This window comes from Fusarium odoratissimum (assembly GCF_000260195.1).
Source record: "Fusarium odoratissimum NRRL 54006 unplaced genomic scaffold supercont1.7, whole genome shotgun sequence".
Taxonomy (NCBI): domain Eukaryota; kingdom Fungi; phylum Ascomycota; class Sordariomycetes; order Hypocreales; family Nectriaceae; genus Fusarium; species Fusarium odoratissimum.
Window position 1 is genome coordinate 630145 of NW_022158693.1, and position 24619 is coordinate 654763.

Sequence of the window (24619 nt, forward strand, 5' to 3'; positions counted from 1 at the left end):
AGAGAACGAAGGATTGGATAAAAAAAAAATGACATGACGGCAAAGCTACCGGCAGCTCCCCGTCTTTAGGCCCCCCAGTCTTCTAAGCCTTGCTGAGGACCTGATGTCGTGGAGTCTTGGTACGTACACACTACTCTTAGTCTTCATGACCCCCCCTGGTCAAAACGCTCCCCGGCATTAGCACCATTTCATCTCATGAGAGCTTGGCTAGCTTGGCCACTGTTGGGCCCTAACTCTGAACCCCAGCTTAGTCTCAGAAGCTAAGCACGGCTTCTTTCGCTAATGTGTTGACCGTGGTCATTGCGGGACTTCTACTTTGGATGCCCGGGCCAGTTCTGATGCTTGATAAGGGCTTGTCGCCGTACCAGGACCAGCTCAAGGCTTACATGGTTCGTACCAGAGCAAATAAAGAATACCACACAGTGTGGCCCTGGATTACAATAGCCCCATCCTAGGACAGACTCGCTTCTCGTACCTAGATGTTTTCTCTTGCTGGTGCCGAACAGACATCTTACATCACTAGAGCTTCCCTGTGCCTGACACAGCTCTGTTCTTCCTTCATCTTCGTTACTCTTTTCTCTTTTTTCATTCTCACAGCCTTACGATACCTGGCTATACAGCTCGCCAACAGTCTTCCCATCCACCGGCAAGGCTTGTTCTTCGTTGTTTAAGCCACGAAACTACCGTCTGTATCTGTTCAAGTTCTTCGCATTTCATCTCAAGCGGCTGTAAGATCCTCTCCAGAAGAGGTGACGTGGGCGACCAAGTACAGTACAGCAGAGCCAATAATTGGAATTGCAAGGCGAGAGGATTGCTTGAGACCTTGGCTCCATCCATAGCCACACAGCATCGGCCATTCAGAACGGGAAGTTGTCTTTGAGGTGTATGATTTGCTGGCAGGCCTGTACATTGAGAGATATCCCTGCCCCCAGTACTGGCTTTCGGCAACCACACTTGCGTGGTTCATCTTCACCTGCAATCTATTTGCGAGTGACCTAAGTTGCCTTCCCTTGAATCAAGCCAAAGTTCCGACATCGCGTTGTGCGGTTCATGGTCAGGACTTGTTGCTGATTACAACCCGGGTGACGTATTGGTTTTCTATTCCTCAGTACCAATTCCCCTGTTTTAACTCGGCTTGCGCAAGAGTGTTGGTTATAAGAGGATCCGTAGAACTCTTATAGCATTACGACTCACTTGCTTCCCCTTTGAAGCTCTGAAGAGTCTGCCTTAGTATTGCTTCAAGAGAGGACTGTTTGGGTTATCTTCCCATCCCGTCCGCAACAACAAATCATCCAATCTGGCGATTCAATCGACAAGCCTGTGGTCGCAGGCACAACCATCTCAGAGCAGACCCGGATCTGCCGCAACAGATTCGACCGGCGCATCGCCTAACTCTCCACGGACACCATCGACACCAACCTGGCCTTCTAGAGACTTTACTCTATCGAAACCGGCTGCCAGCCAGGACAATAAACTACCTTCTTTAGGCAGGCTCGGGGAGGGTCAATGTGCCGGCCCTCGTGGCCAGGTGTGCACAGGCGGTCTGGTCTCAATGTCGCATACTGGGCCAGCATCTCAACATGCGTCACGTCGTTCTTCGAGGTCCCCCTTAGGAGATGACCAAGTCTCGCCTTCCTCAGTTCGACACAGACAGCTCGGTGACCGCGATCTGCGCCAAGATGTGAGCAACGTTCCCTATACAAATGGCGAGGAAAGATTACAGCAGGTCCCCCAAAAGACCCTTGGTGTCCATAACATACTCAACCCTATGGAGCCACGACTACTGGCTTCAGGGGGTAATGGTCATCTTCCTCCAGCAGCTCGTCCATCTGAATCCGCGACACCAGGCCAGACAGTTGGCTCAATCTCTGGATCTTTTGCTGTCGCACGAGCTTTCCCACCAGCCCAACCTGCGTCAATTTCTCTTCCAGGTACGCCATTGGGGCCGATGACACCTATCGGAGGGCCTTCATCAGGACGCAATTCCCCGACGGCTTTCCCATTTCCTACCGTAAATAGTGCAAGACCAAAAGCCAGCCCGACACAACATCCCCGAGCCATAAGTGTTAGTCATGTACCATCTCGTGAATCTGATGGGCGACAGTCTTTACATGGCTTTTCATCTACTAAGCGACCGTTCGAGGACATAACGCCGGAAGACACCAGAACTCAATATCCCCATCTACATCCTTTAACTGGAGCACCCACTGGTCCTCCCTCAGCGATGTCGGATCATGGTAGGTTGCATTCACAGCCGCCGATTGCTTCTCCTGGAACACAAGCTCCTCTCTCCACTTTCCCCCCTAGCCATGCGCCGGGCCGCACGCAACCGCCTCTGGTACACTCTCAGACTTCATATTCTCCTAACATGCAGGCTGGCCGGCCGTTCCCGAGTCCAGGGCCCCCAAGCGAGTCCGCCTCGCCGTGGTCAGAAACACTGCGAAGACATGGGATGGGGGGTTCTCTTTTTGGCGTTGAGGGACAGCAAGCGTTATTGGCACTTCCGGGGAGCGAGGCACCTATCCCTGTTCATATGGACTTTTCGCAGGCGTCTAAGAAAGCAGACGAGAAGAGACAGCGAAATGCAGTGGCTTCAACAAGGCATAGGAGGAAGAAGAAGATCATGCAGGAGGAGAATTCAAAACAACTACAAGAGCTCCGGGATGAAAGGCGCCTCATGGAAATAAGGATTGAGGAGTTGATTCAACAACGGGACTTCTACCGTGAAGACCGTAACCGTTTACGAGACATTGTCGCACAAACGCCATCAATAAGTGGCCTTGCTGCCGGACCTCCTAGTCCTACTATTTCGACAAGCAATTCTTATGCAGAGACCGGGTCGTTAGCATCAGGGCCCTCTGGGTCTATGAGTTATGGAGATGTACTAGCGAACGAAAGACCAGCCCAACGCCGTCGAACCGATGACCACCCTGAATATTCGCTACCACCATACGGATCCCCTGCGAGCGGCCACCCGAGTGCATCTCCCAGTGGGCTACCTCCGATGCCCATGTCAGGTTATGGAGGGCCATCACGGCCATCATCTGCGGCATCCTCAGCTAGCGGTGAGAGGCTACCGCCGCTGAGAGTAATGGAAGGTCGACCTCCTACTGGCCCACCCCCCGGGCCAGGTGTTCAAGAGCAGGATCCGCGAACTGGTCAGTGGGTTCCCGTTCAGCCTCGAGTTCCTGAGACTGGGTGGGCAACAAGGGACACTCACCGCAGGGCTTAATGCGATGGGATTTGAGATTTGCAAGCGTTTGGTTACGCATTACAGTTATGGAGACCCATTGTTCTCATCTATTATATAATATCGGAGTGGTTCAGGTTTTTGGCATGGTTTTGGTGACTCGCGGGTGGGACTTTTGGAAGACGCATCTGTTGGGCAACCGACGAATTTATCGCAACTTGTAATGTTGTCTTGTGTTATCTTGTTTCCTTGTTCTCCGTTCTGATTACGTGTTTTCTGTTGTCCGAGTTGAGCATTGTTTGCATACACGGAGTGCTCATGACGGTTGTGTTTGTGTAAGCATGTATCTTTGTACCATGGACATGTTTTCACCTTTGTCGTTCCGTGTTTCTTCTTGGGACATGGGACGGACTGGATTGGACTATTGAGGTTATCTATCCAGGCCGAGGGTTTCTGTCTTTTTTTTACTCCTTTCTACTTGCTTCAGACTCTAATCGTCTTGAGCTGGGTGATGAGGCTGGGCTCTTCTGAGACCGGATACCCCTGGGGCCTTTGCTCCTCAAACAGTACATCGTCTCGAAGGCGATGGTATACTCGATCAACAAGTACAGGCAGCTGCGCTTTACAAAAGCGCGCGGCAGAGGGATACCTTGAATTACAGTTATTTGGGACTTGCAGCTCAAACCAATGTCTTCAGTAATGGCATAGGTGCGAGTATCGACCAAGACCCATTGTCATTTTGTTCTTTCCTTTGTGTTTTATGAATGGTTAGCTATTGTTTTGGTTGTTTTGTTGTTAGCAAGTCATTTGATACCAGATTGGAATTGTGAATTTAGCTTTGTATCCAATATTTATATAGCGGGAAGTTGTTTGGGATTAGGCGGGAGTTCTCTCGGCTCTTTGGCTTTCCTTTGTTGTGGGAGAGTGCTTTGGTGAGTGTTACCTGATACCCCGGATCTTTCTATGGATCGAAAAGCTCTTGAGTTACATAGTATAGTACAGGATAGAGTGAGAAACACTAGAAATAAGCGTTTGTGCAGGATGTATTTCTTGCACTTAATTACAACTTGGTATCTGGTGCCTGTGAGAATGACTTTACGACCAGTCGAGATGCTACGGTTGTTACAAGTAGGTTGCAGCCAGGTATCGAGATGGAGAACAGAGAGAGACAACAACATATGTGAGTGAGAATGACCGTGATATTGTCATACGGATACTACGTAAGAGATTTCTTCTGCTGGGATACACAAGTGACGTGTCCGAAACACTTGATGGTCTCTTTTGTTGTCTCCCTCCCCCCCTCTCTGACTCGCCTTACCTTGGGCAGTGGACAACGGCCAAAGCCACCTCATGCAAACGTATGGCGTTGGTGCTGTCTGTGACGGTTGTTGCATGCTCCGAAGTTAGCGGCAGTTAAACCAACGGGAATGTTCCCAGGGGCAGGGGTGTTGCAGTACATACAGGATATGCAGCTACACTACGTGCATATACATACGGTACAGCATGCGTGTGCTTACACCCATATTAGCTTTAGCAGATGCATGTGCTTGGTTTTTCTTGCCTCTGGCCGTGTTACAGTGTGTGTGGTCTGCTGTCGTCACATCCTCCAATCTCGGCTCTTGGCCAGGGGTGCAACGAGTAAAAAAGGTTTTGACTTTTTTGGCATTGGGCGGCTAGCGGCTAAGGCACATTAGTTTCCTATCCTGTCATATTATGTGCATGGAGATGGGTGGTGATTCACATTAGATCACACTTCTTCAGGCAGGGGTTGTTATTAGTCGCACTTTTACAAGATTGTCGTAGTGAGATGAGAGAGAGCAAGGGACGTATACAATTGGGCACCTACAGTACTTATTTGGATTAGGTATCACTCAGTGCCCGATACATACCCAAGGTAGGATCCTACTGTAATCTCGATTCTGTGTCTGATACTCGATAATCTGTGATAGAGTTGATCTTCATCAACATACTTTTAGGTACGTAATCCCGTGGTATTATCATCTTGTCATACCCGGCCCCCACACTGTGATCGCGCTATCCCGCGTTATCGGATCATGTCATCTGCTTTAGCTGAACGAGAATCTGATTTCCTGCCTGTATTCCCAGCATCATCCTGGCAGTCATTAACACCAACACCATCTCGGCCCGCACTGTACGCTATAGTCCAGGTGCCCCTTAGTCCCCAGGCCATACAGGATTCTGGTTGCCCGATGACACCAATACTTCATCACTTAATCACAAAGGGAGGCCTCGTATGCAAAGATTGCTTACATATGTATTCGTATTGCTTTTTCTTTTCCATTCTTATCTTCCTTCTTTCTTCTTCTCTGCCTCACAATCTACGGTCCGTCGCTGACTTGTCACTTACATGCACAACGCAAGGAAGGCTTGCAGCTAGCCGCAGTCAACTGACACTGAAGCTGTGGCTGCGAGAACAACGCTAATGAAGCAGCCAAATCAGAGAATATGCGGAGATTCCTTTCTAAGAGTAACCTGCTTGTTCCTCATCTGGTCTGGCACAAGGGGTAAAGCGAAATGGGATGGTTGTTTACTTGACGCCGCATGCTGAATGTTCCGAGTCATTGTGATCAGCCAATCGAGGGACTGCCCTGGATTTATGCCTCGTCGTGATGCTTATTCCCATTGACCGTGTCTGAAAACGGGAACTCAAACTGAATCACCTTCTATAATGAGGACTTTTTGGCATCCGGCTTTCTCGCCACTGGATAGGGAACGGTATCATTCTCGTAAAATCAAATTGTACTCATTGCCACTGTGACATGCATGATCTGCGGACATGAACTTCAAGGTTCCCATGTCATGTCTTGCTGATTGCTGTGCCATGGTTCTTTTGGTTTATAGATGTACGCCTTGGAGTTGTTCATCTTATTTTCACAGGTCCCCGGCTTACAGTATGTCAATAGCGCTGTATCTTCTCGCGCAATTCATCTTTGCAACAAGCGTACCTTCCAAATTGTTATATTGCGTCCAATCAATATTATACCCTACGATGAGGTTGAGTAGTGAAAGGCTGAAGCCACATAACAAAGTTTCAATAGTATTTCGATCCATACGAAATAACCCGATATAGCTTTGACAAGATGTTAAACGATTAGCCAAAATGCACATTTCAAAGTCATGGGAGTATAACACAACTAAATCATGAGCTAGCTACTCAAATCATACCACAGCCACTATCAATCTCTCGGAGGACATCATGACTGAGTCGTGCTCACTTTATGCTCAGTGAATATCAAACCTCGCCTACGGAGGCATGTTTATCAGTATTCGACGCCGTCAAGAGCTAACAGGGATCAGCCACTTCCTAATACTTATACAGGTACCTGATCAAGACGTTAATGCCGTCCCTTTAGCTTTAATTTATAGTCACATCAATTAAAACCCCCGGTTAATTCAAATTCTTTGATCTGAAAATGAGCGCCAAGGTTGTATAAGTCAAGCCACACCATGTGGCCGCCACGTGTGGCTGGGACCTGTCCTGGCCAACCAGGAAGCTCCGAGCTCGACATCTGGCCTCGAGCGTCACCTCAACACTAAACACCCCGCGATCAACATCACGTCAATCTCTGTCAGGCGCATTGCGAATTTGGCTCCGTTGAAGACAACCCCTCTCTCCGCAAATCCCTAAATATCACAAGAGAGGCATTGCCTCATCGCCACCATGGCCCCACCATTCCCTCGCTCGAGTATTGAGCTCGATTACCCTCTCTACGCCGTCGACTTTGACCCTGAGGACTCAACCCGAGTAGTCGTAGGTGGTGGAGGTGGTGCTGGTCGCTCTGGTGTTGGAAACAAAATTGTAAGTCGAGGTCTACAGGTAATGACTTGCACATAGTAACTGGCTAACGAGATGCGCAGACTGTCCTCGAAAGTGTTTCTCAAACAGAGCTCCGAACCGCTGGAGAGATCAACCTTTCACGCGATGAAGACAGCGTTATGTCCCTGGCAGTCGGCCCTCACAAGGGAAAGACCACATATCTCTACGCCGGCGTCAACTCCAGCCCAGATAGCATCGCAAAGGGCAAGAATGAACACCTCCGAATCCTAAGCGTCGACCCTTCGAAGCTGCGCACTGCCGTTGGGGCTAAGACACCCGATGCCAACATCTCAGAGGTCGCGCGTACCTCTCTCTTCGAAAATCCCGACCTTGATACATATCAGCGACTATTGCGCATTGCGGGAACGACTGGTGCTGCAGCTACAGCGATGGGCAAGGAGCCCCAGCTGGCTATCTTCGACGCCGCGGGTGCTACAGCCAAACTACGAAGTGTTCTGAAACTAGACAAGGAGGCCGAGGATTTGGATATTGTGCAAACAGCAGAGAATGAGTTTCAGGTTGCATACTGCTACAAGTACGAACTATATCTTGTCAAGGTCAGCGCCAAGGAGACCAGCGAACCACAGCGGGTATACGTTATGCCAGACGACCATGGCGAACGACCTGCCTTCCGAGCAATTCGTTATCTAAGCCCTCACTTCCTCGTCGCTGCGTCCAATTTACCCAAGCGAAGCGGAGTTGTGATACAGGCGTTGAGATTACCCAAGGAAGGCCAGCCAGACGCACGCCTTTCTATCAATGCTAGGATACCAAGGAAGATTTCTGCAACCGCTCTTGCTATTGCGAACCTGTCACCTCCAGCATCTCCTCTGAACTCCCTCGGCAATACACAGTTCATCATTGCCGTTGCAGGCCATGATTCATCCGTTTCGCTCTATACACTAGAACACACAACAGGCGGCACTGTTGAGTTGCTTGCTAAATTGTGGCACCTACACACTCTCAAGGAAGTCCATGGAACAGACAATATTACTGGAGTGGCATTCTCTCACTTTCAGACACCCAAGAACAACCTTCGCCAACAGTACATCAAACTCGCCAGCACATCTCTCCAGAAGACGGTCGCTGTCCACAGCATTCCCCTTGCGAAGCACGTCGATAAGTCTCCCCGCAATCCGAAGGGACCTCCTCGTCCTGTTCGCTACGTCACAGCTATGAAGTCCCGCGGTGTTTCCTCTCGTGGTCTTGGCATCACAATGGCCATCTTCGCGCTTATCATGGCCCTCGTTGCGCAGACTGTTCTCGAGCTCTATGGCGGATCTCGCCCAGTTCTTGGTGTGCAGAAGATATTTCCATCATGGCATGGCAGTCTGCGCAGCCCCGACCACCCACCCGCCGCCTTCTTAGCCGACGAATTTCTTGCCAAACTTGCAGGTCGCGATATCGCCAAGACTGCCGCTGGTGAAACTCTGGTTGTTTACGAGGGTGATGTGCCTCCTGCAACTGCCGGTGAAGACGGCCAGGCCCCAGAGCTCAAGCTTGATGTCCACGAGCCATCCGTCCATGGCCCGGGCAAGACTTGGGAGGAGCTGGGTGAGGAGCAGAAGGAGGCCTGGAAGGCTCGTCTCAAGGAGGCTGGCGCCTGGACTCAGACCATGGGCGAGAACGTGTTCAAGGGCATTCTGTTCGGCGAGATTGCTGGTGCTGTCGGCCGAGCTGTTGCCGGTTGATATAGCATCACTAGCAGTTCTTGAAAGAGACGATTCTGAAATCTTGTATTGTATCATAAGTTTGTGCTTTATTTACATGTTCTATATGATGGCGAGGGAGTATTTCTGGGATCCGGTTTGCCATTTTAAGCTCATCATGAAAGGGGCGGTAGCGCATACTGAAAGCCTGTTACGTATTTAGGAAGATAATGTACATGTATAGTTATGGTTATTGTTATTAGTAATGTATTCTCTGCATATATGTTCTTACCGTGGTGTAGCGTGTGATTGGTCGGTCATGACTTTCCATCCATATCGCTAGGCGTGAGTGATGGTCACGGGGTAACAGATATCAAGAGATCAAGAGAGTGCGTTTCGATAGATCTGATTTATACTTGATTAACCACCTCGGGCATCACTGCCTCAGTAGACATACTGCTCCGCGTGGTCTTCTCAAATGAGAAGTACGCATGAGTGCGTCTATTTTACTCTTGTTTGTCCCACTAGGTCACCTCGGCGTGTAAGACTGATGTTGGCGATGTTCACTTGCTCAATGCTTTTGAGATAACGCTCCTTTATAGGTGGATTCTGGGTTGAACTGGGAACACTAGAACCTCATCCTCAAGTCAGCATTTGATGGTATCCAAACTACTGCTTGTAGAGATAAAGGGGCCCGTGATATGCCGGCTGTCATATTCCTTATCATTAACATATGCATTGGCCTCTCCTACTTGTTCTTGTATATCTGGAGGTGTTCTTTTCTAGACTCGTATTTTGCCAGCGTCAACAAATATGCTTTGAACTCAACAGGCAGAGTATGGCTTTGCAACGCATACCTAAGAGCTTCGTTGAAGCGCATGTCAAACCTCTTTTTGCATCATGCGGCATAGGGAATATGAGATTAATTCAAACATTCTGGCTCTCCTCTCATGGATATACTCATGGCCTTTATGTCGGTTTTATATAGATAGATCCTATGTTAATCGAACCCAGTAGCTCGGTGGTTTTATCTTCGATGAACAACATCACTAGCAACTCTATAACAGTGCAATGTAGGTTATACAATTTTGGCATATTCAAGCGGCCATCAATAACCTCACATACAGGGCCAATTTGTGTGTGTGCATATACATGAGTTGAGCATCTTTGAGGAGTATTACGTCACGGGAGTATCTGCTCTCATCATCGGCTGGCTTTGTCAATACTGGGATAAGTGCTGTTCCAGCTCAGCATCAGGTTCGGTATGCTTGCCTTGTTCCATAAGAAAACAGGCCATGTTACCCGCGTGTTGGCTGGTTGCAATCGAAGCTGGTTCTCCTTCTGAAGTTCTCGATGTTTCAATGGGGAGCCCTAATAGTCCCCCTCTTACAACACGATGCCACCTATCACATGTTTATGGACGCCTACTGCTGTGAGAAGATAAGTTTCTTGCGTACCTCTACGCAAATTTACCTAGTTTACCTCATGTCCATCAAGGATATCTCAATGCTCAATGGCTGTAAAAGGTACCGTCGTCCCAAGCAACAACCTGTGTAGTCAACGGAACTTTGGTCCCACAAACGTGCCAGTTTGACAAGTCTAATAAAACGTTTCGGAATGTTCCACAATTCTTAGAGAAGTTAGGCGATCATGGTATCAGGAACGAGCGACGCTATTGGGCTCCCGCATTCCAGTCGAGACGATCATTTCGATAATGTCTCTAGAGGCCATCACAAGTCAAAGGATATGCGGGCGTTGGGAGGACCACCTAACTTGATGTACAAAAAGACTGTATGGGTCCCATAACTACCAGCCCATGCAACTTGAGAAAAGCATCGTGGTCTCGCGTTCTCCTACATCAGTTGGTAGTTCTGCTGTTGCACCAGGCATCATCATCGACACCCTGTATGCACGGCATGTACTGTCGTACAAACACCTGGGCCTCGTAAGTTTAGGCCGTAGCCAGGTCTAGCCCAGGAACTGAATTGCTTCACGCCGTTCAGAACGGCCCAGCCGATGAAGGCCCTCACAGAACCATTCAGGTACTCGAGCCCTTCAACGTCCGTCTACAAATTTTTCGGTAAAGGGCTTGACAGACGAGAACCAACGGTGCTCATGATTGGTACAACATCAACGATGGCTTCGCCATGATCAGTTCAAGGTTTGGTCCAATACCTGTGGCGCTCCCGGATTCGGACGAAACTTGAAAGTTTGCTGGTTTAGTGATGTCAGGTTCTCGTCCTTTGCAAGTCGAATCTGTATGATGAACTGATGCTGATGTAGATTGTGATACTGAACCTTGGCTCGGCCTTGATCTACAGACAAGACACTGCAAGATCACGATTGAGGCTTGACAGATGACGCTGCTTCAATGTCAACTCGTATGCATTACAAGCTCAAAGCGTTGTCCATTGCACGATGAGTTGTGCTTTTGCAAAGTTTACTGCAGACATGAAACAAGGCATTTCCTCTTAGACAGTACTACCATGGTCAAAACGTGGCAGACAGAAGAGATTGACAGACATGGAAATAACAGGAGAATGGACAGGCCAGGCAAACAAACCAGCCTCTGAAACGAACAGCGCTGAAATCTGTGGCAATTGCCTCCGTATGTATTCTGCTGCTGCTGCTGTGCCCCCTTTTGAAATGAAATGTTGTCTGTGGCTCAATTTGATTGAAGATGGGTCCCTCATTCATTGATTGACAGGTGCTCATGGCGTCGGCGTTGGCGTTTACAGGGCTATTCCCTGTCACGGAACCCTGATTTTCGCTTCTTGGCGACACATCCAGCTACAGCGATAGCTCTCAACACGTGTGAGAGGCTCGTTCGTTGTCTCTAAAACATTCTCTGTGCCGTTTGTCAAACTGTCTTTTGTGGGCGAGTCTTTTCTTTTTATCAATCTACAGCACAGCCCAGCACCGTAACCGTTTGAAACAAGAGCCCAACTCTGCTTGAATCATGTGAATGCGTCTCGATGGAACCTGTTAAGATGCAGCATGACAAAAGAGGAAAAGCAAACAGCTAAATCGGCATGGATGGATGGATTGGCCTGCCCCTGTCTGTGGCGATATTTTGGAATTCCATCCACATTCCACAGGCTCCCGGCTAGCTGGGTCGATCGTTGAATGCAATTAGACTCTTATTATATTGAGCGTTAACTATAGCATCCCATTTGCAAAGCACAATACAATGCCTTGAAATGAATGCTCTCGAAGTTCATTTTAAGTCTGAGGGCCTCCCGAGTGAACAATAACCCTCTGATTCAAAATATCAGCCTGAAGCCGGAAGAACATGCCAGGGGCATCAGCCACGTTGGTGTCCCGAACATACGTAGTTGGCTGACGTGATCGATTCGGCAATTCATGGTTCTATCGTGACTCGACCACAACAATAGGTGAGATACGATGTTTGCTGGCTGAAAGTCCAATATACATTACGAGTTTTGTTGTTGGTCCTCGTCCTCTTCAGGCAGGTCTACCAAAAAGGGCGAGGAAAATATTTGGAGACAATAGCTCCAGAAGCCTCCCGGCGCCAAACGGCATCGTCTCTGTCTAGGATAAGACCATCACGAACTAGGCCATGAACTATTCCTTCCGTGGGCGTCGTCAACTAGTTCGGGACGTAATTACAAACGAGTCAAGCTGTTTACGCATACGCAGATCAACAATAACAAGTAGATCTCGTCGATCTGGAGAGACATCTTGAAAGAGAAAAAAAAAGATACATCCAGCTGAAGAAACACGAACGAACGGATTTGTCCGGGCATGGGCCAATGTCAAAGCGCACGGCACAGGCTGATTCTTGGACAGCTGCAGGGGCATGGCATGGCATGGCATAACATGGCTGAGCGGACAAAGGAGGGCAGGACAAGGCGAATAAAGGGAAGAGGAGAGGATTCTTTGAGCAGAGAGGAGCTGCAGTGAGACATTCTCCATACTTTTGGGGCATACACGCAATTCAGGCAGCGGCTTGAAACTGAGGTAGCACGAATGTTATTCTTAGTGATGAGGCAACCATAGACTGAGATGGTGAGATTATCAGATACACACAACATATGCCATTGAGCTACCAAAGCTCAATAACAGACCTCAGCTAAGAGTAACGTTTCGTCCTGAGAAACAAAAATCATCCGAATCTCTTCAATAGAGTTTCTGAAGGCGAAAAGTCTCCATTTGGGGAAAATGGTGGGGTTGGTTGTCAGATCTCACCAGCCACATGTTGATGCGGGAGCTAAAGCGGATCGTCGCTGGGCAGAAAGAGACAAGGAAAAGAAGAAGACAGCAAAAAATACAGCCTGACTTTGAGGCTTGTGTTACTGCAATCACATACGAGATATGGCAATCATACCGACATGAAGAAATACAATGCCTCTTCTTCTCATGATGGCGATCAGTAAAGTCTGAGGCTGTAAAGCTATCGAGGCGGTGATGGTTGATCGACGGCACTTGTCAGGACATGCGAGTCGCGTGAAAAGGACATAACGCTCTGTGAATTCCGACTGGATATTCGAGATATTTGCCCCTGCCCGTACCAAGAGCCTGGGTTAACGCAAGGAGCATCTGTATATTATGTACACAATAATCGTATTACGAGTCAAGACGAACGCCTAAAGTCCAGCTCTCTTCATACGAGCCAAGATCTCTTTCAAATTGTCCGTCCGTCTTGGCAGCGTCAATCGAAAAGATGTCTGATGCAGGGTAGATGTCCCATCCACTGGCTTCAGTGTCGGTACCTTGCAGCATATTCTGTGCCCCTTTCAAAAAAAAAAACCGCGAGAACATAACTTCCTATTGGATGAGTCACGATCAAAAGACACAATCTGGTTTTGTATAGAGACAGAACCGCTGATAGGATTCCCGGGTGATGTGTGTCTCGGGAGATGCATCTGGATCATGTGTTTGGACTGGGTTGAACTTTTACGGGATGAATGGGATGGTTCATCAGCTGGGCGCTGAAAAGGTTGCAGTGGGCAATCACTTGCGAGGAAAAAGAAACAAGAGGAGAAAAAGGAAGGTGAACTAAGACTTGCATATACATATGAATGTCAGCTAATTCGACTTCAGTTGTATGTGTATGTTAACCATTCACCACTGTAACAAACGCAGTATCAAGTGAGGAGGATGAGATGACAGAGAGAAAGAGATACGCCACCAACGGTTGGATCGTAAGCGGGACGATCGAGAATCCCAATTTGAGTCCCGTTGGTCTGGATCTTGGAGGGCCAGCCCCCAGTTCATCAAAGTCAGGCCAGGCCAGACCAGATAAAAAATGCCAGGGTCCGGGCGATTTTAGAATTCGACGCTACCAGAGTTATTCCCTTTGATGGTCAGCAAGGGGAGCAATACACCATGCAAAGTTTGACATTCTTGGACCGAGGCTGAAAACAGACATCGACGCAATTCAGGTGTAAAGCTGACAGAGGAGAAGAGAAAGAGGCTTGTGAGTGAGGATGAGATGAGATCAGAGATCCACATCCAGTGGTGCTCCAGCGGTTGGAACTTGAGTTGGAGGTACAGTGAGGACCTCTCCGCCTCGAGTGAGTGGATGGACTGGACTGGACTGGACTTCCTCACCCCATGAGGGGAGGGAGTTGGGCAGGGCTGAGATGCCCAGCTTGATCTGACAGCCATTGACATCCATATCTACACATATGTCAAGACATTCATGATAAGGGTGAGACAAAAACATGGTGGTATTGCTGATACCATATCACATTATCACTGTAAAACATCACAGATCAAGCACAACAATCAGTCAGAACTGACTGAAGATTCATGAGGACCCCTCGACTGCCCTGCTTTTTCTTCATCTGGCCAATTGACCTGGAGCTAAAGCGGTGGCACTAAGCCCAGCCAAGCTAGGAGCCAGGAGCCACCATTTACCACCAAAAGGTGAATGAATGAATTGGTGGTGGTGACGGCATTAAGCCAGCCTGACCAGGGACCCTCCACCTTTTTGATCCTCCTCAATGTCAAGTTTTCCTGATCTCAAAGGGCCAAATACACACAATATCTCCAATTTTGAAAGTGGGAGCAGCATAGATCGTCGATTTTCTTCAAGATCATCTAGCAAATCACGCGCCGACAGTTCACACTATCACATCGATGGAGAGCAACTGAGCGCGCCTCCAAAAAAGGTGTGAGCGGACGGGGGTCTTCCCAGATGCACATGGGGGCATGTGCAGGGGTTTTAGGACCACGCTCCCTGGTGAGGCGACCAAGGGCGGGAAGAGAAGGGAAGCTCAAGAGACTCAAAGGCTAAAAGACTTGAAAGATAGATGAATGGATTGACTTTGCATGGTCTGGGATAGATATTCATATTGATTGTGTTGTAGGCATAAAATTTTTACAGATGATCGAGAGAAGAGTCTTTCACGCCCCTTTATTGATGAAATGAAATGAAAGGAAATGAAAGAAATGACTTGCTGATGCTCAGTCAATCCGTCTGTCAGTGCCTGGTGTGCGTGAGTGTGTGCGACGATGACATCCCGGGCCTCGTGGCATCTCCGCATCCAACTCTTTTTTCCAAGGAACCTTAGCCTTAGCAGATGCTCATAGATTCATCTTGAAGAATTCAGGGAACTTCAATGATCATAAGATATCTGACTGAGAATATACTCACAAGCCATAGTCTGCTCCAAGTTCTTTCTTTGAAAACTGTTTCGGGTTGGAACTACTTGTCTTTTGGCTTGACGGACGGTGTGCCGTCGAGGTCGTTGATGAGGTGGAGTTTGGACTATGAGATCCCTTCACAAGAATGGGTCCCCTTATTGTCTACCCCCGTCAATCTCTCTCCATTCACAAGCACCACCGTAAAGAAGATGCTGAATATCTCATTCAATTGTTCTCTGAGCACCAGGAACTCTCCTATCTTTCAACCCAGATTTACTGGCGATTCATTACCTGGTCAGAAGTCGCACCATGTCCTGCTGAGGTGACGGATGATCCACGAGCCAAGGCCAGTGACTGACAGCCCACCACCACCACTAACTACCAATCCCACCACCTTCAAACGCTTCCCTCCTGCAAGGCAAAGTATGTGGAAGTGAAAGTGGAAGTCTTCATACATTGGACCCAGGTGGGCCGCCTTTTTTTTTTTTTTTGTACCATGCCTTGCATTTCAGACATGCCGCTGCAGCCTGTTGAAAGTGCATCTTGATTGATCATGCTCAGATTGTCCTTGGAAGCCATTTGAAATGAGATCCTATAATAGAACTGTGTGTGTATGTGCATGCAAGAAACACAATGCAATGTGCTCAAGGACTGGCTTCAAACAAGACAAGAACAAATAGAGATCCTCTGTCAATGCTGGCGCCCATCAAAGTACCTGGTACCGTACCTGGGCGCCCTCACAATTCCCCAACCAGACTAGGGAAACAAGGATGTCTGCCCTTTTCAAACAACCAGGACTTCTCCAGTCCCAGTCCCAGGCCCGGGGGTGCAATGAGACTCGAGCTCGACCTTTGATATGATAAGGAGAACAAAAAACATTCAGTCAAAGCGTTCGCTTTGTCCAGACTAAATTTGTCGAGATATTTCTTTCAACCTCGATTAGGTCTTCTTTCATTCTTCCTCTCTCCCACTCGACGGGGGGACTCGGCCAATGACAGGGTCGTCGAAATGTGAATGTGCCTCTTGTTCTTGTCCCGTCGTGCAAGCGTGTCACCTTTGTCTCCAATGCTTTGTCGCAGGTTCTCCCTCCTCTTCACTTCCGTTTGAGGTTCGACGTCTTGTCTACCCCACTGATGTGCGGTACATCCTTGAACAGCACCTTGTTTGGCGATATAAGGTTGATCAACGTTGAGAGGGAGAGAGGGAGAGTTTATGAATTGAAATTGAGCAATGCCATGTTTTTTTTTTAACATTGTTGCAAAACGTTTTGCTAGACCGTGCACCGTTGAGATCAAGGGTCGTTACTCTGATGCTCGGTGCCATTTGTTTCAACTGTCGCCAATCCCAGACACCACAGGTATCCGTGGTTAGGAGAGACAACACAGCACTTTCATCGTACTCTGCTGTACCTTTCCATCCATTGATTTGGAGAAATGATTCTAGCGGCCGTCCAACGACGGATAGACGCCGCCCATTAGCTCATGCGACCAACGCCTCAACTTTTGGTGGATATGGATACTTAAAGGAAATAGGTAGAGGAGGATGAGTTGGAGGGGTCGCCCACAAAAAAACCTACATGCCACACTGGGCTGAACATCTGTGAAACAGACAGCAGACGTTGAAGAGAAACAGGTTGTAAGCTGAGAATGCCGCATACACCTGAAGAAGCGGCAGCAGGCAGTCGACATGCATGGTTCAGATGGCGGTATGGTTACGTACCTGGACGAGGCCATCTCCAAGGCTGTGCAGTGTGAGATTTCCTCCAAAGCCTCAGGGTTCTCTTCGTTCTGTCCTCGGGAGAGACAGAGACAAGAGACAGACGGTCAGGTACTGGTACCGCACACCAACGGAACCAGTCCAACTCAGGGATAGCCTCCCTCTAGGCTCAGGCCCAGGCGCCCTGCCGACGCTTGTCCATGCCCCCGTCGTCTCTTCTTGGCTCTAGTGCGACTCTGCTTTATCCACCATGACCTTGGAAGTTCCATCGACCTCTTTTCTGTCTACGTGGTTGATGAGCTGCTCCTCTCGATTTGCACGTGTGAGTGAGAAGGAGATGGGACAAGAGAGCTGAATGTTTGAAACATTTGATGAGTGAAGAGAAGGGATCTACGGGTTGAGGGTACACATGGGGGCGTTCTTGGGGTTAGAGTTTGATAGTGGACTCGTGCCTGGAATTGGAATTCGTTTGGCAGCAGTGCCGTAACCGTGAGGACAAGACAGGACAGGAAGGACAAGCAAGGGGAGACAAGAAAAGTTGAGATCTTTATCCCAAGAGACAAAAAGACTCGGGTAAGTGTAGCATTGTGTAGTAGGTGTTTAGATTAGTTGTTTTTGACAGTTTAGTTCAAGGACACAAGTTTTATTGCTCCCTGCGACGACAGGTCTCTTGGAAGCAGGGCCTTGTTGATATTGGATCAAATTCACTCCCGTCAGTGATGAGCATCCACCCCAAAGAGGAATTCTCGCTGCCACTTCTGTATCATCCATCACATGGTCATCTTCTTATCTCTTCACCTGTGTTTATGACCTTTACCGCTTCTGAAGCCTCTCGAGATACAGTGATTGACTTGACTCATTGCTACCGTCATCAGTATCGAGACCAAGTCGTCGTCATTCCCAGTCCAGTCCAGTCAGTTCCATAAAAGTGAATTGCTCCAACTCGGCAGTCGCCCTGACCCTGTATCTCCTCTGGCCTATCAAACCTACAGCAGATTGACAGAGTGGAAAAGGTATCAGATACATCCCATACACCAGACTTGACCGGGATGGCTTGGGCGACCAGGGTCCCTTGGTAGTAAGGCAAGGTAAGGTAAGGTAGTGCTAGTGGCCCGGCGCCGCCCAAATTCCACAGTCCACACCCACCTCACTAGGTCTTGCTGAGGTGCTGCTGCCATCTTGGAACCCCCAACTCGAGGCGCTTGCGACCTTTTTCACCAAAACAACACCAAGACCGTTGACCATCACCGCCCTGGGTCGATCGGTGAACTTGACTGTTTTCTTCCTTCTCTCCTCTTGCTGGGCTTCAACTCTGACGGCGTTTGTCGTTTGTTTGACGACCATCACATCCACCTTAGCGATCCTTCTTTTTCTTATTCGACTTTATTTGGTTACTTTGCATTTTCTAGACGCTTCACCCATAGCCCATCACCATCTCGAATACCGCGAGTCGATCCGCTACCTATTAACCTCCAAATCCGCCAGTCTCGACGATAAAAGGTTGACTGAATCACGCCTCGCCTGGCAGTCTTCCACCGCCTTTCCGCCTCTGTGCGAAAGATAAATTCCCTTAATACTTGACGAGAGTAGTTCTGCCGCCGCCAACTAACGCTTCGCGACGTCACAAATTCGACCCGGCTTTGGCACTGAATGTACGGCAACATTCGACGACAACCCGATACTCGAACACATTTTCGACACGCGTAACATATTTCATTTTGGCCAATTTCAAGGGTGAACAACTGCCTTGTTGCACAAACGACCGCCCTTTTATGGATCGCCTTGTGTTTTCGTAGGCTCCTTTGACGCAACCTCCACCTCGTTCGTCAACCACTGTCCAAACGGAACCCCCCGCCAATACTTTTGCACCGCCTTGCCCGACATACTTTTGTGCATTTTTGATCTCGTGATCTATCTCAACTTTTACTTTCGCTACCTCACCTTGGCCCAGTTACTTCTCAAACGACGAAACTATCAGTCGAGATATCTACTGCTTGCTAGCCTGGGTCTTGTTCCCTCAACTTGAAAGCGGCCATGGCGGCCAATATGCAGCACATGGCTGGGGCCGGGCAGATGATGCAGCAACCGATGCGCAAGCCGACCCCCAATCAGCTGCAGCAGATAGTGTACCAAAATCTTGTCCAACATACACAGCCATTCACTGGCATATGTTGGCAAGCCAATGTAGCCATCTCTGATCGCATGGGTAAGACCATGAACTTGTATGGCTCTACTTAAACTCTGTCACGAACCTTACTGACTTGTCAAAGGATAACCAACATTTCTCTGGCCATGAACGGAGGGGACTACATGAAAGGGGCTGAATGGGGCTGTAACTTTGAGCGTGAAGCATTTCACAAATCTGCTACAAAGGTACGATCTTTTAATTTTCTGTTTTCTGAACCCTAAACTCCCTCCTTCCGACACGCTGCTGACAACCATCACAGGAAGCTTACGATCAGGAGATGGGTAATAAGATCATGGAATTCTTTAAGAGACGCCAGGCCAATGAACCCACACTCCAGAATAGTATCAATGTCAGCGCTCAAGCGCAGGCACAAGCACAAGCCCAAGCGATGATGAACATGCAGATGGGACGCGGCATGGGCCAAGGCCCTCAGCAAGGCTTCCAGTCTATGCAGCACCCGATGCAAGGTGGCCAGATGAACCAAGCACAACAACAATTACCGATGAATGCCGGAATGAACATGGGCATGCCGAACCAAGCTGGTCGTGGGATGGGCCCAGGCCAGCAGATGGTAGGTATGGCTGGAGGACAGAACCGACCTCAACAAACTTCATTCCCATCTGACATGGCACGGCTTTCGCAACAAGACAGAGTTAAGGTTAGCGAGCTTGCACAAAAGATGTTTAACACTGCCTCGGATCAGCAGAAACAAAACACCCGAATGCAACTTTCTCAAAGGATAACCCCCACGCAGATGAACGAACTCACTGCACAGGGCAAAGATCCTTTGATGTGGTTTTATCAGAACCAGGCCTTCCAAGTTCTTAAAGCGAATATGGCCAGAATTCAACAGGGCCAACAGCCGCAAGGGATGGCACAGAATCCCAACAACAATCAAGCACCCATGATGCAGCAGCAGGCAAGTCAGCAAGGTCTTCGCCAGCAACAGGCTCAGATCCCTCAACAAGGGCAGCAGCAGCATGGCATGATGAATGGCAATCAAGGCAATAACGATTATAACTCTTTCGCACCCAACATGGATAGCATTGAGAAACAGCAGATGAATGGTTTGATGGCTCAGCAAGCCGGTCAGATGGTAGTACCTGCCAGCGCCGGACCGAATCGAAACGCGACGCCCCAACCGATGGGCCAGAACGCACCCAGCCAGCAAGGCCCCAATCAAGGCCAGCGACCGCCGCAACAGCCTCAGCAGAACATGAATCTTCAGCAAATGAAGATGAACCAAGTCTCGCAGCAGTCACAGGCACAACTGCAGGCACAGCAGATGAAGCAGATGCAAAATCAGGCAGGAATGGCAGCCAACATGCAGCCTTCCCAAAGTCCTGCAATGAACACCCTTAACACACCTGTTTCTCGGCCTGGCAACATGAATCAGGCTGCTGGACAAGGCGGTGTTCAGTTCGGGGACCAGCGGTTCAACCAAGGAGCACAGCGGCCTAACAACCAGACTTTCCAGAACATGCTGGCAAGTCTACCGCAAGAGCAACGTCAGATTGTGAGCGGTCTGACTCCGGATAAGTTGAATGAGGTAATGCAGCGTTGGCAGTCAAAGCGCAATGAGCAAATGGGCCTAAATAATGGTGGACAGCTTCCTCCAGGGCAAATGGCGAACCGACCTCCAAGCCAGATGAACCAGATGAACCCTAACGGTGCTGGACAAATGTCAGTCAACATGCAGCAGCCGCAAAATGGAGTGCCTATGAATGGCAACCCGCAGCAAATGCAGATGCCTCGGCTGGCCCCGAACCAGCAGCTGGCTATGATGGACTCTATGGAATTACCTCCTCAAGTCCTCACCCAGCTCCAGGCTCAGCTTCCCCCAGAGGTCAAGAAATGGGGACAGCTCAAGATCTGGCTTCAGCAAAACAACATTCCTCAGCAACTACGGACGCAACTGGCAGCCGTTCAGCAAAGGCAGTTCCAACTCGCCCTTCAGCGACGCGCTAGTATCATGCAACAGCAGCAACCGGGCCAGCCAGGACAGCAGCTTTCACCTCAACAGCAACAACCGCAGCAGCCAGGACAAAACAATGCCAACCCTGGCATGCAAGCGCCAGGTGGACCTGGACCCAATCCCCTACAAGCAGGACGACCACAGATGCCTCTCAACATACCAGCACACATCCTGCAGGTTTCTCCGCACGAAATAGCGACACTTCGGAATCGACCTCAGTTCGCTCAAGCGTCCGAAGAACAATTGCGCAATGCGATTCTCCAGATGAAGAGGAGTTCCTGGGCGAACCAGCAGGCGCTGCAAATGCGAAACCAACAAGCCCAGGCTCATGTAGTGCAAGCTCGTAATCCAAGTCAAGGCCAGCCAGGTATGCAGAACCAGATGGGTGTTCCCCCGACACAAATGCAGCTTCAACAACCACCCCAGCCAAACCAAGCACCGCAAACCCAGAACATGCCAGGAGCCAACAACATGGGACCGACTAATGCTGCTCAACAAGCGGCTCAGAAACAACCAAGCGTGACTCCAGAGCAAGCACGAAATGCTCGCCCTCAGCCTGCCAACAACCGAGCACAGCCTCCGAACCCATCGCCAGCATCCGCCCCGAAGAACCTCAAGCGCCCGAGCAACGACGATACCATCGACGTACCCGAAACTGCAAAGGCAGCACCCGCGAGACCAGCGTCACAGCCCAACCAGCCACAGCAGGCCCAAGGCCCAAGAATGTTGACTCCTCAGCAAATTGCAGCGCTCACACCAGAGCAGCGAGCCAAGTACGAAGCGATGATGAGGGCACAGATGAACAAGGCAGGCCAGATGCCTCCTCAAGGTGGAAACGAGATACTGGCGCGTCTAAAGGCACTAGGACAAGAAGAGCAACGACAATCTGTGCGAGAGAACGATCCTGAGATTCCGATGTCACAGCAGGAATACCAGGAGACAGCTGACAAGCTCAAGAAAATTGTGGTTGATATGAGCAAGATTGGCCGTGGTTTGAGCAGATGGTATGGTCTCACGCGTGATGACCAAAGAGCAAAGATGTTCTTCCGAACTGTAAGTCTACGTCCAGTTGTATCATGGATGGCATGCACTAACCCAGAACAGCGATGGAGGATCCTCAAGCAGTTCTCTGATGGCGAGAAGATGTCTGTGCCTAAAAGCGTGTTCACGATGCGAGCTGTGGAAATCGATCAGGCTCGAAATATGCTGGAGAGCATGGCGAAGGATCTCGCGGCGAGCGTGTATGCCAGAGGCCTGAATAATCCTAACAGACAAGCCACACCCCACAATCAGAATGCCCAGGCTGCCCAACCACAACAGCCATTTTCTCAACAGCAGCAACCTCAACCTCAACCTGATCAGCCGACGCAACCACCGGGAGGACAAGCAGCTCCTGCCAACGCCGAGAATGGTCGCCGGAACTCTCAACCTCAGAATGCTACTCCCAAGGGAGGCAATAAGGGCTCACGGGCCCCAGAAGCTCCTACAAGCGCTCGGCCCCCCTTCCAGTTGCCTCCTCATGGCAACCCAACTTATGTCGCACCGTCAAAGGAGCTCAACCTGCAGCTGCCGACAGCACGCAAGAAGCAAAAGACTGGACAGACACCCCAGGGCGCTACGCCTTCGCCTAAAATTAGCAAGAAAGGATCCCCTGAGCTCCGAAGGACGTCCGAAACACAGTTGCCACCTAAGCCAGTCTTTCTCTGCAAGGAACCCGAGTGCGAGTTTTCAACCACTGGTTATAGCACTGAGCAAGCTCTTCAACAACATGTCTACGAGGAGCACACGAAGCCTCGAGAAGATCCTCTCAAGTTTGCTCAGGAGAACCTGGCCTTGGCCCTTGGACTCGAGCCCGATGGCACAATCAAGCGGGAACCAGGCACTGAAGCTGCTGCAATGAGCTTGACCAACTCCAAGCAAGGCCAGACACCTGTCACTATGGCGGCAACTCCTGTGTCTATTACCGATGCCGGTATGAAGCGATCGGCCAGCAGTATGGGCAAACCCCAAGACAAGACCGGCCTCAAAGCTGGTACAACTCCCAAGATGGCGGATATCAAGGCGGCTGAATCGACTGCAGTTGATCCTTGGGCCAATGCGACCATCGACACGGAGATGCTGGTGAACAACCTCGGAGTCGAGCGCGGGTACGGATTTTACGATAACCCCTACTATGACCTCAACGCTCTTAGCTATTTGACGCCCAGAGACACACCTGACTCGGTCAAGGATACTGGCAGCAGCGAGCCCAACAGCGATCTCCCAGAAGGTGCAGCCATTGACGTTAATATGGACTGGCATAACATGGATACCGATCTGCTTCTGAACATGACCAACACTTTGGACGCGAGTGGTGTAATGGGCATTGATCCCGCAGCGTTGTTCGACCCGCCATCGTTGCAAGAACCGGACTGGGATGATGTGAAGATGGACTTTTCGAAACCTTTCCAATTCGACACTAGCCAACACTACTATATGGCAACCTCATAATAATCGCAGCCGTTGAACGGCATTATACAACAGACAGACTGATTACCTAGCCACCACAAATCGGCCGGTAATTAGGGCTTCCAGGTCCGGGAGATACCCCACACATGATATGTTTTGTTTTTGTTTTGTCACCACGACCCGTGGTAGTTTTTGCTAATTGCATTTTGTTTGGATAACACTTCAGGGATGCGGATCGAAGCCAGGTGACGGCAGTAAAAGGTGGACGGGGCTGAAAACATGATGGAGGGCGGCGCTTTGTTCTGGTCCAAGGACGAAAGGCAGGGTGCGATTTGGCAGAGGATACACAGGAGTTTGACTGGCAGGAGGCTTTGTTTGTAATGCATGATGCTTTGATTTATGATGTTATTCGAAGCGCGTTGTGGTTGTCTTAGTTTTTCTCGTTGAAGCTACCAGATGCTTCTTTTTTGCAAAGTCGGAATTAGTGGCTAGGGCTTATGAGATTCATAGACATGAACTCTGAGCAAATGATACCCAGCATTTTGCTACTTGACAGTTGCCTTCTAGGTGCTATACGCACATGTATTCGCCCGTGTTATGTTGGTCAAGATTGACTTAAGGTCCGGCCAACACCCGTTCCTGCATCCGGGCCGCAACGGGAATCATGCCCCACAAGGCACGCGCCTCCCGTGTCTGGAGTCACAAACGCTAGGCTGTCTTTGGAATAGAACGATGGACCCTCGGACACGGCACGCGAATCTGCAGTGTTGACGGCTGGGGAAGATTATGTCAGCTCAGCTAGACCGTTTCAGGAAATGAGTAAATATGGGCGAGGTTGGCTGAGATTTGAGACAGGGATATAAAGCGCGACCGTGTCGGGCGTAAGAGGCTGGGTTAGGGTTACGGACGTGACGGGTGAGGTCAATTAGACGATCAATTTAATGTTACGCCTTCTGGGGGTTGTTGCCAGTGGGGGATGAGATATCAGTGAGTGTCAGTAGCG

General features: G+C 49.5%; 5 protein-coding genes across 5 annotated transcripts; 4 read left to right on the forward strand and 1 right to left on the reverse strand.

Moving 5' to 3' along the window:
- The first annotated feature begins 332 nt into the window (after positions 1-332).
- On the forward strand, positions 333-4278 carry FOIG_05497 (uncharacterized protein). Its single transcript, XM_031204114.1, has one exon. It carries the CDS (start codon positions 1553-1555, stop codon positions 3230-3232), a length of 1680 nt encoding a protein of 559 aa, XP_031065943.1. The 5' UTR covers positions 333-1552; the 3' UTR covers positions 3233-4278.
- A 2457-nt stretch (positions 4279-6735) lies between these two features.
- FOIG_05498 (uncharacterized protein) lies at positions 6736-9071 on the forward strand. Its single transcript, XM_031204115.1, has 2 exons — positions 6736-7010; positions 7070-9071. Exons 1-2 carry the CDS (start codon positions 6873-6875, stop codon positions 8717-8719), a joined length of 1788 nt encoding a protein of 595 aa, XP_031065944.1. The 5' UTR covers positions 6736-6872; the 3' UTR covers positions 8720-9071.
- A 4631-nt stretch (positions 9072-13702) lies between these two features.
- On the reverse strand, positions 13703-14343 carry FOIG_05499 (uncharacterized protein). The gene has a single exon (XM_031204116.1). It carries the CDS (start codon positions 14312-14314, stop codon positions 13967-13969), a length of 348 nt encoding a protein of 115 aa, XP_031065945.1. The 5' UTR covers positions 14315-14343; the 3' UTR covers positions 13703-13966.
- Positions 14344-16975: 2632 nt separating this feature from the next.
- On the forward strand, positions 16976-17161 carry FOIG_05500 (uncharacterized protein; the record flags this gene model as incomplete). The annotated part of the gene is made up of 1 exon (XM_031204117.1): positions 16976-17161. One exon carries the CDS (start codon positions 16976-16978, stop codon positions 17159-17161), a length of 186 nt encoding a protein of 61 aa, XP_031065946.1.
- A 954-nt stretch (positions 17162-18115) lies between these two features.
- On the forward strand, positions 18116-24175 carry FOIG_05501 (uncharacterized protein). Its single transcript, XM_031204118.1, has 4 exons — positions 18116-19227; positions 19276-19378; positions 19453-22221; positions 22273-24175. Exons 1-4 carry the CDS (start codon positions 19040-19042, stop codon positions 23656-23658), a joined length of 4446 nt encoding a protein of 1481 aa, XP_031065947.1. The 5' UTR covers positions 18116-19039; the 3' UTR covers positions 23659-24175.
- The last annotated feature ends 444 nt before the right edge of the window (positions 24176-24619 follow it).

Excerpts from the sequence above, each read along its gene's own strand:
- FOIG_05497 (XM_031204114.1), top strand. The coding sequence starts at position 1,553 with ATGTCGCATACTGGGCCAGCATCTCAACATGCGTCACGTCGTTCTTCG.
- FOIG_05498 (XM_031204115.1), top strand. The coding sequence starts at position 6,873 with ATGGCCCCACCATTCCCTCGCTCGAGTATTGAGCTCGATTACCCTCTC. Across the intron at positions 7,011-7,069 it reads CTGGTGTTGGAAACAAAATT|ACTGTCCTCGAAAGTGTTTC; the intron begins GTAAGTCGAGGT and ends CGAGATGCGCAG.
- FOIG_05499 (XM_031204116.1), bottom strand. The coding sequence starts at position 14,314 with ATGTCAATGGCTGTCAGATCAAGCTGGGCATCTCAGCCCTGCCCAACT.
- FOIG_05501 (XM_031204118.1), top strand. The coding sequence starts at position 19,040 with ATGGCGGCCAATATGCAGCACATGGCTGGGGCCGGGCAGATGATGCAG. Across the intron at positions 19,379-19,452 it reads TTCACAAATCTGCTACAAAG|GAAGCTTACGATCAGGAGAT; the intron begins GTACGATCTTTT and ends CAACCATCACAG. Across the intron at positions 22,222-22,272 it reads CAAAGATGTTCTTCCGAACT|CGATGGAGGATCCTCAAGCA; the intron begins GTAAGTCTACGT and ends AACCCAGAACAG.